This window comes from Carya illinoinensis, chromosome 1, assembly GCF_018687715.1.
Source record: "Carya illinoinensis cultivar Pawnee chromosome 1, C.illinoinensisPawnee_v1, whole genome shotgun sequence".
NCBI lineage: Eukaryota > Viridiplantae > Streptophyta > Magnoliopsida > Fagales > Juglandaceae > Carya > Carya illinoinensis.
In genome coordinates this window covers 50,826,996-50,839,112 of record NC_056752.1, presented here as the reverse complement: position 1 = coordinate 50,839,112, position 12,117 = coordinate 50,826,996, and the positions used below count along the sequence as shown (strand labels likewise).

At 35.7% G+C, this 12,117-nt stretch overlaps 2 protein-coding genes across 3 annotated transcripts; both read right to left on the bottom strand.

The window, feature by feature from the left end:
* Window positions 1-1,351: 1,351 nt before the first annotated feature.
* LOC122282022 (protein SAWADEE HOMEODOMAIN HOMOLOG 1) lies at window positions 1,352-7,985 on the bottom strand. 2 transcript variants are annotated; one of them, XM_043093931.1, is made up of 9 exons: window positions 7,773-7,984; window positions 6,345-6,430; window positions 6,150-6,195; window positions 5,922-6,060; window positions 4,953-5,016; window positions 3,040-3,091; window positions 2,128-2,271; window positions 1,864-1,983; window positions 1,352-1,635 (listed from the first exon to the last, which is right to left on the bottom strand). In XM_043093931.1, exons 1-9 carry the CDS (start codon window positions 7,830-7,832, stop codon window positions 1,498-1,500), a joined length of 849 nt encoding a protein of 282 aa, XP_042949865.1. In that variant the 5' UTR covers window positions 7,833-7,984; the 3' UTR covers window positions 1,352-1,497. The 2 variants fall into 2 exon arrangements, with proteins under 2 accessions (XP_042949865.1, XP_042949872.1); XM_043093938.1 differs by having other exon boundaries at window positions 1,498-1,732; window positions 7,773-7,985.
* A 1,379-nt stretch (window positions 7,986-9,364) lies between these two features.
* LOC122282011 (1-aminocyclopropane-1-carboxylate oxidase-like) lies at window positions 9,365-11,723 on the bottom strand. The gene is made up of 3 exons (XM_043093921.1): window positions 11,127-11,723; window positions 10,324-10,669; window positions 9,365-9,677 (listed from the first exon to the last, which is right to left on the bottom strand). Exons 1-3 carry the CDS (start codon window positions 11,657-11,659, stop codon window positions 9,423-9,425), a joined length of 1,134 nt encoding a protein of 377 aa, XP_042949855.1. The 5' UTR covers window positions 11,660-11,723; the 3' UTR covers window positions 9,365-9,422.
* Between the last annotated feature and the right edge of the window lie 394 nt (window positions 11,724-12,117).

Sequence of the window (12,117 nt, the reverse complement as noted above, 5' to 3'; positions counted from 1 at the left end):
CTCTTCGATTATATTGTTTTCAGAGTGAGGTTCCCTTTTTTTTCTTTTTAATATGAGAGAGAGAGAGAGAGAGAGAGAGAGAGAGAGAGAGAGAGAGAGAGAGAGAGATGGGTATGAGAGGCGAATTGGGCAATGGAGTAGGTACTGGTATATAAAGCGAACTATGGAGGTGTGAGGAGGGGGGGGTCCAGACACCAGCATTTTAACTTTGCACTTAAAATGACCAAAAGATACACGGAATTTGATTACTTTTATGGTGTTTTATTATTTTTGGTGAATTCATACATGCTTTAGTGGAGTGGCGATGGGTGAGAAAGTTCGCGGCACGGTGCGTGTTTGGTGGCGGAGCTTTGAAACTTCTCGTTCGGGTTTGGATTCAGTTTCAAAACTCCTTCGAACTAAAATCTGTTTGGTGGGGGGATTTATTTATTTATTTTAAAATTTCAATTAGTTGATACAGTATAATGGTCGATACATGACAAGATTTTGTACAAAGTCTCGTGCATTAAAATGCAAAAAGGCTAAAAACCACAACCGGAAGGAATCGATTTAAAAAATATAAATATTTTAACTACAAAAAAATTATACAAAAACAACATTATGAAGTAATACAATTCATCATATTGTAAAGTTATTTATATTGTAAAGTAAATTTAATAGATAATATGAAATCATATCAATTTATAAAATTACTTTTATATAATTTTTTTTTATGACTGAAGTACTCCTCTTTCTGAAACTAGGAAACCAACACAAATTAAAAATTGAAAAATAAATGAAGAGTTTCCCAAATACAGACGAGGAGAAATTATTCTTAATTACTAAGTATTAATTTGAATTAGGACCTTCTAAAGTTCATACTCAAACTTTTAGGTCTAGAGTTGAAAAGAAATAGAATACGAACCTGTAATAAATCACATAGATAATATTAACTTATTCGGTAAATATTGTATCCATTTCTCTCCAAGTCTAGATTCCTAGAATTTGAGTTCAAACATTTTTCCCACTAAAATAGATATGTTTATGGCATAAATGATACCCTATGCAATCAGATAAATATTTATTTGATTTGTAAATTTTAAATTCTAGTGTGATTATGAATACTCAAATTAAGCTAAAACATGCCAAGAATCTAATATTCTGATGGCATACGATCCGGTTCTTCAAATGAAAAACTTGAGTTTGAAACCACCAACCCCCTTGTATAAAATATATATATATATATTAAGCCAAAGCATTATTAATACATGCACCTACGTTATCTTAATTAGCCGTTAGTTTAAAATGTGATGGTGTGATTATGTCGATATTTTTAATGATTAATACTTTCAAACATTGCCAACGCCTAGCATGGGGAACTGGTTGAGGATCAGACATTGTTTTTTGACCACTACTTGCAATGTCGAAACGCAAGTTCTCAGAGGTCATGTACTTAATACATAGGTACAATTTACAATTAATGGAAATGGTAATAATTGGAGCATTGGATAACGTAGGTTAAAAAGGAAATTTGACTCCAGCTGGTATATCAAAGCTGAGCCCTGAATGATATTGTGTGAGCCCTGTCTGAACATCAGAACCGGACCCTGAATAATCTTTAGGCCTGGAACATATCCTCTCCAGCTGAACTTTTTCCTGGGAAATCAGGCAGCATGAAATGTCAATGCTTTTGGAACTTCTGAACTGCAATCGTCACATGCTAAAAGGATTTGCCTTTGATTGTCTCACACACCCGGACATATGCAAAAACAATGTTCAATGCGTCACAAATCTATGCAAATATGAGAGAGAGAGAGAGAGAGAGAGAGAGAGAGAGAGAGAGAGAGAGAGAGAGAGAGAGAGAATTCATGCGTCCTGCATTACCTCAGTGTAATCGTGGTCATAGCGGACAACGAAGATGCACCTGCAGCAGTTTATGTCATGTGGCATCCTTTGGATTTCCACAATATAGGCATCGCAGTAAACTGCATGATCATCTCTTTCCTGAATGTTTGAATAAGACGTTGAAAGATAAGAACACTTAACATCTCAAATGCATGATTTTTCCAGCTTAATGGACATATCAAATTTTAAATATTATAACAAAACAAACACACACACACAACGGAAACAAAGGAAAAAGGTTACCTGGAAGCACAACACAAGATCTCCAACCTTCACCTTCTCACACTCAGATGGTTCCAAAGGAATAGACCGCTCCCGCACTCCCCTTTTCACGTTGATCCACTCGTCTTCATCATTATTAAAGCCAGCAAATCGTACACGAACTTCCTGTAATGTATAAACATGAGTCCACACATTTTATGTAGGTTGGTCAATATCATGCATTGTGATCTTTCTTTGTTGGACAGCATCACAACACTCCCACTGTATTATGTCAGAGTTTAGCATAGAGATTGATTTTTTGAGGAAATGATGGAACCCACACAAAATGGGGAATCCAACAAGAGCTCCTTGTTGTACAGATAGAGCATGCCCATGTGTGTTCTTCAGAATATGAAGCATTTCTTAAAAATCATTTTCTTACCCTAGTATTTTTATTTTGCTAATAGTGATATACAGTGTGAGAGTGATGAACAGTAAATAACCAGAAAATTTCCTTGATGCCATTATAATCCAAAGTGTAACAGCTTGTTGCCAAGATGATTCCTGAAATCTGACCGTGCACATCAGGTTCCTATTTCCTACAGGTAGTTGCCATTCTTTTGGCACACCCAATGGAGCAAGTTATTCTTTTCCTTCACAATATTTTTTGAGAAATGATACTTGCAGTCATGAGTGAGCAAGTATCGTGCAATCATTTTGAAAAAAATGAATAAATACGGGATATACATGAAAAGAAATTAATCTTTTAATAGTGAACTCCACTCTTTTTCAAAGCGACTGCACAACGCTTGTGCATTCCATGACTGTATGTAGCATTACTCTTATTTTTTTGTCTTTTCCTTCACAATATTAACATAGACAAGGCCCTAACATGAAGAAAATTGTAATGCCCAAAAGTACTTAATCAATAATAAAACTGATGATGAATCTTACAAGTTCGCCTGAGCTAATAAATCTGTAACTCTGAAATGAAGCAACATCGTACCTGGAATGCGATAGAAATATTTCATTTACCACTCAATTGAAAAGAAGATTACAATATTCACAACTAAGGTTATACATTAAGGAACCGATTTCCATCCTTAACGTAAACATAAATTTGTGAGTTTCTAAGATGTGGTAAGTTTATATCATAAGATCATGGAACTGGTAATCTGAGGAACACTACCACTTTAATCTTTTCCAATTTTCATCAAGCGTTTAAACTTTGAACATCAACAACATTTAGTCTGAATTAATTAAAAGTCAACATACAATCCTAAAATAGAGGCAGCGATTGTACATCAGAAAACTATCTTGAAGATCATTTAGTCTATTGAAAACCACACACTTGAAAGTATAATAAGAGATGTCATTAACTTCAAGCAATATAGAAAAGGGTCAAACCTCAAAGTTTGGGGTTAGGGCGAGTGGAGGTTGAAATTGGTAATGATTCCTAACCATATATGGTTAATAAATACAAACTATCATGCAACTGAAAAAATAAAAAAAAAACAAATAAAGTACATCAAACTCCAATAAAATTGTACCCCATCATTGAAGCAGACATTGTATGGACAGAAACGTTCTAACAGAGCTCTGTTATTTGTATCTTCAGAAAGTTTCAATTTATGCTCCTACCTTTATTTGGATATACCGAGAAAGATACACGGCCTAGCAAGGCCAGTTAATTAAAGTCAAAAGTTTTGTGGCCCTTGAATTGATTTTCTAAATGATCCAAAAATTCAGAGTCCAACATTTAACAAAAACCATTCGGTCCTTAGTGCTTACTTTCTTGGTCTTCTGTTTAGTTATAAAATTAATATTATGATTCAAAAAAATTTTTTTTTCCCTCAACTGTCATCAAAGATTATAGGTGTGGATATGTTATGAAGATGCAATACAATAGTCTATTCCATTCATCATGTCATCTTGATGTAATTACTTCACATAGTCTCATGTAATTTCATAATGTCTTCAAGAGACCAAAGTCGGAACAGCAGCAGCTTGACTCCAACATAACTATTATAGAAGTCAAGGACAAACCTAACTACCAATGGACAACATGCTTGTCTTAAAAAAAGAAGCCCGATTCTGTGCCCATATTTCCTAAGCTAAAATTTCAAATTTTGAAAGACACGGAACTAATGGCTTCCTTTACATGTGTAGTCGAAGATAGAGAGAGAATACTACTTGTTATTCATTGATGTTTAACAGCATATACCTACATGCAAATGACAATTATACCCTCATAAGTTACACTAATTACAACCATGTCCTCTAACAACATGTAACAGACAAGTCTTGGTTAATTGAAAAGTCATCTCTAGCACATTATCCTGTTTATGCTTTGTCTTATAATTTACAAGTGGCCTCGGTTGCTCTCAATTTGAGCTGAAATATCCCAAGGAAACCCGTACGACCAACCTTGGCCAATTCGATTATTTCAAGTGGGGCATATTAGAGGGAAAAAGACCAAGAAAATTGCAAACTTCAAACCAAGCCAGTAAACTTTCTCAACATATTTAGACAAAATAATGTGAGCTGTAACCTGGTTGATGAAGAGGATACACTCCTTTTTACAACTTAATTGTAATCAGATTGGACAATCATCATATGCCCAGACATAAAAGTAGCTATACCCACATTCTTTGCGGGTCTCATCTCCCTGGGGAGCTTGGAAATGCCTCAGGTTTACAAGCATTCCATACACAAACAATATTATTATTATTATTTTTTGATAAGTATACACAAACAATAATAGAAGGCATATATAACTTAAAGCAACTAGTTAAAATAGCTCAAAACCAAATATGGCATTTATATAGAACACTTTGAATTTTCTCAATTATTAGACACATTCTCACCATGCATCATCTTTCGATGATTTTGCTTCAAATGACAACTCTGATAGATCTGTGGTCCCTGTACCTGTATTGAAATTGGATTAAATTGCATGCAAGATTTCAGCCTTACCATAATAAGCAAAATGGTTGGGTTTTGGAATCATGGTACACCTCCATGGCTTCACATGAGGATAACATAGCATAATTACAACTGAAATTGCCAAAAATATGTTACACTACAAATTGCCACAAAACAATCATCTCAAATGGTTATCAAGTAAGAAAAGGTAGCAGAATAATCACTCCACAATACTGGACAAGACATGGAGGAATTCTTTTTTTTTTTATAAGTAAGAGATAAATATTATTGATATGAATGAACAAGGTTAAAACAAACAAGAGTTTGTTACAACAAAAGAAAATGATATAATATTCACAGTCGATTATGAATAGGCAGCGAAGATTCTGAGTATAATCTAGATAAGAGATATTGGAAACTGAACCCATGCAATCCATTTGTAAATGAATTGGGATATCAATTACACAAGTACACAACCGACATAGTAAGTCAGACTGTGACTTACACATCACACAAAAGTAAACCAGTAAGCCTGTGAGTATAAGCAAACAAATAGTTCGTAAATTGGGGCCCGCCAGTTTATGCAACCATGTAATAGCAACAAAAAAAAAAAAAAAATTACAGGATTAAAATTGTAAAAGGTGTTGGGATTATCAAGCATGAAGCCATAGCAACCTCATCTTTAAATGCCAACCCTGAAGCAACATCCATGAAAACTTTTTGGTGAGCTTTTAAGCAGACAAATTTGCATTTACTTCTTTTACAAATCAAATGACCTTTTTTCTGAAAATTTATTTGTATGAAACCACTAAATGAGCACTGAATTTCAAATTCCATAGAAATTCATTCAACGGAAAATACCCTAAACTACTTTGTCAACAGTTCCACCCATGCTGACAAACAAAATTCACCTTTAGGACTTGGAGAACTTTCAGGTGCATTGCTCGAAATAGATGCATCCGGGGTATCAACAAATAATTCCACGACACCATGTGAGGGAGTGAATTTAGCTAGCGGCTGCTCTTGTTTATTCTGGAACCAACTTTCCACCTACAACAAAACTAGGACAAGAAACAGTTACAACACCTTCAAATGGAAAGAAGACAATAGAGTTTGGATGAGAAAAGAAACATAAAAACCTGCTCCCATTTAATGATAGATTTTCCAGCACGACTTGCTGAGGAACTGCAGTGATAAAGTAGGTCAAGGAAGAGAAACATAGGATATGATGATTAGTTAAAGCCCGTTTTAAGGAAGCACAATGTGGATATAACTGTGAAAAAGGGTTTCACTCATTTACACTAGGGATAGGATATGAATGAAATGAATTTCACCTAAAACTGGTTGCAATATCTTGGAAAAACTCTGGACCCAGTGATTGTTCTCCTACCCCCTTAAATATTTTTTCCATTTCTCTAATCTGTAAAAGAACACAAAATAATAATCATTGTAGAAGCTAGGCAAAATAGAGCTGCGTGATGGTAATATGAAACATAAAATGCAAATTAAAAGAACACAATATATTCCATCTATCAGGGTTGAAATCGACAATTGAGCTAAGGGTGCCATATATCAGGGCAAAATGAAGGACCATGCTTTTTTCATTTTTTTTTTTATAAATGAAGGACCATGCTTATTACAAGTCTAAAAGAATGTTACACACACACACACACTGACTATTTTCATGCACTAGAAAGCTTAGATCAACCAAAAATACATTCACAGTAGATCCTCTCTTTTCCTGAATGGTTCAGCCTCAAAAGAAAGATAATATTTATGAAGGTGGGCCACATGGGTCAATCATATATCGGTTAGTAGAATGACCATAACATACCCATGATAGCATACAAAATTGCACTGTGCGTCCATTAGTTTTTTCATCAAAAACCATTTCTTCATATCTCACAAGATGCTCCAGCAGACACACATATAATTCAAAAAAACATTTGTTCAGATGATTAGCTAAACTCGAAACTTTGTTGCATGTCAAAGTGAATAGAAACGTAAACCGTCAATTTCCCTTCGGAAAGCAGAATTAGACCACTGTATATAAAAATCCATACAACATGCTAAATCATATCCTTAGAAGAGGTAAGGATGTCGTTTGTTGTTGACTGTTGTGTTTGTTCACCATGTCCAATGTGCAAACAAAAGTCAGATGGTGCTGTAGAAAACAAGTCCCATGATAAAAAAATTGACAGCATTTTACAGACTGAGACTAGAAGTAAACTGAAACCTTGGATGCAATAATAATTGATATTGGTACACTTTCGAGGTTTCATCCTCCACATTCCCTTTTCCCCCCTCTTTTGGAGTTGCAGATGCATTACTTGCAAAAATGCCATCATAATCTCGAAAAAATAAAATCTGCAACCGTGATATTGCCACTGGTATATAGCGAGCACAAATGCACACTAATGCAGTGTAGACAAAGCAACAGATCGACTCTACACCAAGCTACATCATCGATTGTAGTTCCTCCATTGGAATTCTTAAACACTCTCGTTAACGAAATGAGCAACACTAAATTTTAAAGTTTGGTAGCAATACATACACTTATGAGCTTAGATAGTTAGGATACAAAAAAGAATTGGCCAACCCACAATACCATATGAGTGAGGGACCCATTATAAAAAATCGCATTTCGAAACACAGAAGAAAAAAATCAAAGAATACGTTCACAGCTAAGTCGTTAAATTTCCTAGATTAAACTGCAAAATGACGAACCCACGAGGGGATACCGCAAGAGGCAGATGGATTACCTCAGCAAGAGTGAATTCAGAGCAGGAATCATCGGAATCTTCTCGCTTAAACCAGTCCATTGCGCAGAGAGAATCAATTGACGGAAACAGGGACGGATAGGGCGGAATGTCACTCTATGTCAGTAGTTTCTACTAGGTTTTTGTTTCTCTCTCGGGGGGTTTTAGGATTTCGACTTTGTCGAGGTTCTGTGTCCTCTGATTCTCTCGTACGTCATATTGGTGCTTTATTAATGCAGTTATAATACATACAGTTGCCACATGCAGTCGGCGTGCAGTCGACTGTATAAAATGAATAAAAAAAATTATAATTTTTTTTTTTTTATATTCAAGAAGACTCACATGAATTATAAAAAGTTATAAAAATAATTTTTTTTTTCATATAGGTCCCGTATTAATTTTTTTTATAGCTGATTGCGCATCGACTGCATTTCCCGACTGTAAAAAATATTTCTTTTATTAATGACCAGTTAGAACTTGCCACGCTAGCATTCCAAGAACGACTACGTGTGGATTTTTACTCCTACTGTCTATTAACTAGTGGTGTACAAAAACCGGCCGGCCGTAACCTCCTCAAACCGGCCATATGGGTAAAGTATGTGCCCTAGCATAAGTCCGGTAAAGTATAATCCAATAAATGTTAGTTTGTCTCGATTTGTTTTCTGAATTTGACCGCTTGTATTTTATTTTATATTTTTTAAATATTTAAAAAACTTATTATTAGTACATTTATGTTTTTTAATATATTGTAAAAAAATTAAAAAGAAAAAGAAAAAGAGAATGGACTAGGGCCATGTCCAGCAATAAGAGCTCAGAGCTGGGCGACCGCTAGCAGAACCCATAATCCAATTCCCATGAAGTTCTTTCCTCGTGCAGCAGCATAATTACAACCAAAAAATAAAAAAAAAAAGTCCCAATTATAATCAAAGTCTGGTCGGCCCACCCGTGTGGTGCAGTTTCGGAAGTTGATGCAACCCAACCCAGTAGAAGCAAGCCCACAAGCGAGACGAGTTGTTTGGTCTTTGGGCCTCTTCTTTACCAGCGACTAGACTTTCATTGTAATAGCCCTTGATATACTCTCCCTTCTAATTGGTTTCGTCCAAACAAAAAGAAAATTAATACTACTAATAATGGCATCCACAAGTTACTATATATTTTTTATTTTGTATAATATGTAATAAATAATTTCAATATGAGTTATCTATATTTTTAATTAAAAATTAAGATTTGATCATTAAGATGATTTAAAAAATTGGTCACATGACACGAGCTGTTTTTAATGCTTAGATTTTACTAGAAGATAGAAAGTGAAAACTTTGTTATTTGAGATGAAAAGTATAAAATTATCGATATTTTTTGCCTAAAACACGTGATATTCTCTTGAAAAATACTGTTAACTCTTTTCTAATCAACCTATTGATACACCTGGGATCGAAGATTACATAGAATGAGAGCTGAAGTGAGGATGATTACAGCCTCTCTTTTTTTCCTACGAGTTTCTGTTTACTGCATGCTTAGATTTCCAACGATGAGATTTGGACGGTGGTGCAGTTAATATTAATGGTTTAGGTTGCAAATATTTGTACAACAGTGTGTGCAACCAAAGGAGTAGAGTATATATGTATAATTGTAAACACATTTTGGATACAAACATCAAAATTTCTTTGAAACGTAAACGAAAATTTGGTATATAAGAGTCAAAAACAAAGCCACCAAGGCTTGTTGACTCAGCGAGATAGTCTTTTCCCTCTTTGTTTTTGAGCAGCTGGTTGTGGCGGTGGCGGCAGCATTGGCAGTACTGGTGGTTGGAGGAGGGGAACAGAGGAAAGCCATTGATATACAGTCATCTTTCTCATCTTTAAAGATTGGTCTTCCTATCACATGCTTGTAGTGTCCACCACTTAATGCCTGTAAGAGGAGGAAATTAATTAAAATAAGCAAGTATGATTTATCATCCAGATGTTGATTTACACAGAAAAAGTGAGAGGTTAGTACAAATTGCCATCATTTTCCCCATGAACTTTGATGAATTTATTTTATATATATGCTATGATTAGCGCACGTCCATACAGCTGTCCGAAAATGCCTTTAGAGGTACCAAAACATCATACAAAACAAGTTTTGTGTTTTCTTATGATGATGGTGTGTTTGTGTCGTGGGCCGTGGCTAATCATAATCATGTTACTGCTTGATCACATAAACTACTGTGTGGAAAGTATCGTGGCATTATGCATCAACCATTATATTAATAATTATTTTTTAAATAACGAATTCCAATGTTAATGAATATATAACGTTATATCAATGCAATAGAACATGAATATAAATATGAGTAAATCCTAGAAAAGATGGCGTTTATGCTATGTCAACGGCTCAAATTATGGCTTTTCTCGATATTTCATAGCAAAAGATGAATCAATGTCATGCAAGGTTTTTGTTGCATGGTAGGCCAATCTTGGTCTGTGTTCCAATCAAAGCTCCACAGACATACTAATAACTAAATATCTACAACTTTAGCCTTTAGCCAAGCGAAAATAGAGCCCAAATATTGTACCTGGATTTGGTCTCCAACAGTGATTATCAGGGCACCTTTCTCTGGGATAAAAGAAACCCAACCTTTCTTGGAGTAGACGTGAAACTCTGAAGACCCATCACATAAATGCAGACACAAGGAATGGGATAAATCGGTACCCCTTATTAGCATCCTGATCACATCATACCACTTGTCGGCTGGTACATTCTTGCTATGCTTGTAGAGACAACACACTGATGACCCAAGTTCTTGTTGTTGTGTCATTTCATTTTCGTATATTGGTTTTCTTAGAAAACTTTCCCAGAGGGCCAATAGAATTTTCTCAGCAACCTTCTCTATCTCAAACATCAGGGCTTCCATTTTCTCGCTGCAGATCATTACAAAGAACTTTGGCATGAGATATGCAGGTTCCATATATAATTGGTTGAAAAACATCTTGAGGATTAATGATTATATGTGTGCGCATCAATGCTAAACACTGAATCCATGAAGATACTGATTGCACAATGTTCTTGAAGCTGAAGAAATGCAAATCATGTTGTTTCCTTTATGTACCTTTTCTTATTTCCTTTCACTTCGAGCAGACTTCATACAATTTTTGTACTAGCTCTATCGTATTGTTTGTTTAATTTCTTACAAAATAATTACATACATTTTTTAAAATATTATTACTATGAATCTGCTACTAGAAACTCAATGCAAAATTATTCCCATAATATGGAAAATAAATTTCATTAACGACACTGACCATAGGCAAAAATTACGGCCAAAAAACAATGCCTACAAATGCCAAACACGTTCAAGACGAGGTAGTTAGGAAGTACCTGAAATTTGAATATCCTGCTGGCCAGACTCCCTCCATTTCCAACTTCAAAGCTTCATCTCTACACCATACAAACTCTTCACTCAACTCACTCTCGCCCTCCTCTTCATGACCTTCTTCAAAGCCGTATGGCCTTTCCAACGACCTCGTCGCCGCCGCCTTCTTTTCTGGTGGGACATGGAAAATGCCAGTGGCGGCAGCCAATGCGGCACTCATACTTTCAGGCGGAATTCCGTAGTTCACCAGCTGAAAGCACCCAATTCCGGATATAGAATCCAGAATCTTGGGTATTGAATCACTTTCCTTGGAAGTCAAGGATTGTAAATCAATCACTGGGGGACTTTCAATGAATTTTTGGCGGGGAAAGACCTTATGGGGCAAGATGAGGTCGGGGACACGAAGGGAGTGGTGGAGGAATTCGGTGAGGATGTCATCATTGGTGACAGTCGATCGGCGTCCGGAGGCTACCGGAGAGGGAGGCGGGGCACGAAAATCAATTGGGTTTTCGGACCTGGGTTCAGGTGAAGTCGCCATGGGGATAACTCAAGCTCACTCAGGAGCTGTATATATGACAATCTTCTGAGTTCAGGTTTGTGTTAAAAATATGATTTTGTCAATTTGTTTTTGATGGATTTGCAAAAGTAAAAGCATAAGGAAGCAGCAATGATGGCATGTCTTAAACATTGCCTACATTTCGAGAACCATCAAGGCATTTTTATTTATTTATTTATTTTTGCTTTTATTCTTTTTCATCTGCTTTCTTTTTCATCTGCATCCTTTGCATGTCCAGTGCCATTCATCATCTCTTTGGTGGCAAGCTTTGGCCAGTACAGTATGTGGGGGGTCAGGGCTTTCTTTTCTTACAGCTGTGACTTCTTCTTTTTTTCTTTTTTTCCCCTTAGTAATTTCTAATTCAAACACTAATCCGAATCTCACTTTAACTCTTCATCATGGAACTCGCTATCAACTTTGCAGAACCTTGTTAAACCTTA

What these genes read in the sequence shown, in the direction of transcription:
- LOC122282011 (XM_043093921.1), bottom strand. Translation starts at nt 11,659, where the DNA reads ATGGCGACTTCACCTGAACCCAGGTCCGAAAACCCAATTGATTTTCGT. An exon ending in GCAGGATATTCAAATTTCAG is followed by an intron (nt 10,670 to 11,126) that starts GTACTTCCTAAC and finishes AATGATCTGCAG; the next exon opens with CGAGAAAATGGAAGCCCTGA. An exon ending in CTGTTGGAGACCAAATCCAG is followed by an intron (nt 9,678 to 10,323) that starts GTACAATATTTG and finishes CTCCTCTTACAG; the next exon opens with GCATTAAGTGGTGGACACTA.
- LOC122282022 (XM_043093931.1), bottom strand. Translation starts at nt 7,832, where the DNA reads ATGGACTGGTTTAAGCGAGAAGATTCCGATGATTCCTGCTCTGAATTC. An exon ending in TTATTAGCTCAGGCGAACTT is followed by an intron (nt 2,272 to 3,039) that starts GTAAGATTCATC and finishes TATACATTACAG; the next exon opens with GAAGTTCGTGTACGATTTGC. An exon ending in ATGACCACGATTACACTGAG is followed by an intron (nt 1,636 to 1,863) that starts GTAATGCAGGAC and finishes CTGATTTCCCAG; the next exon opens with GAAAAAGTTCAGCTGGAGAG.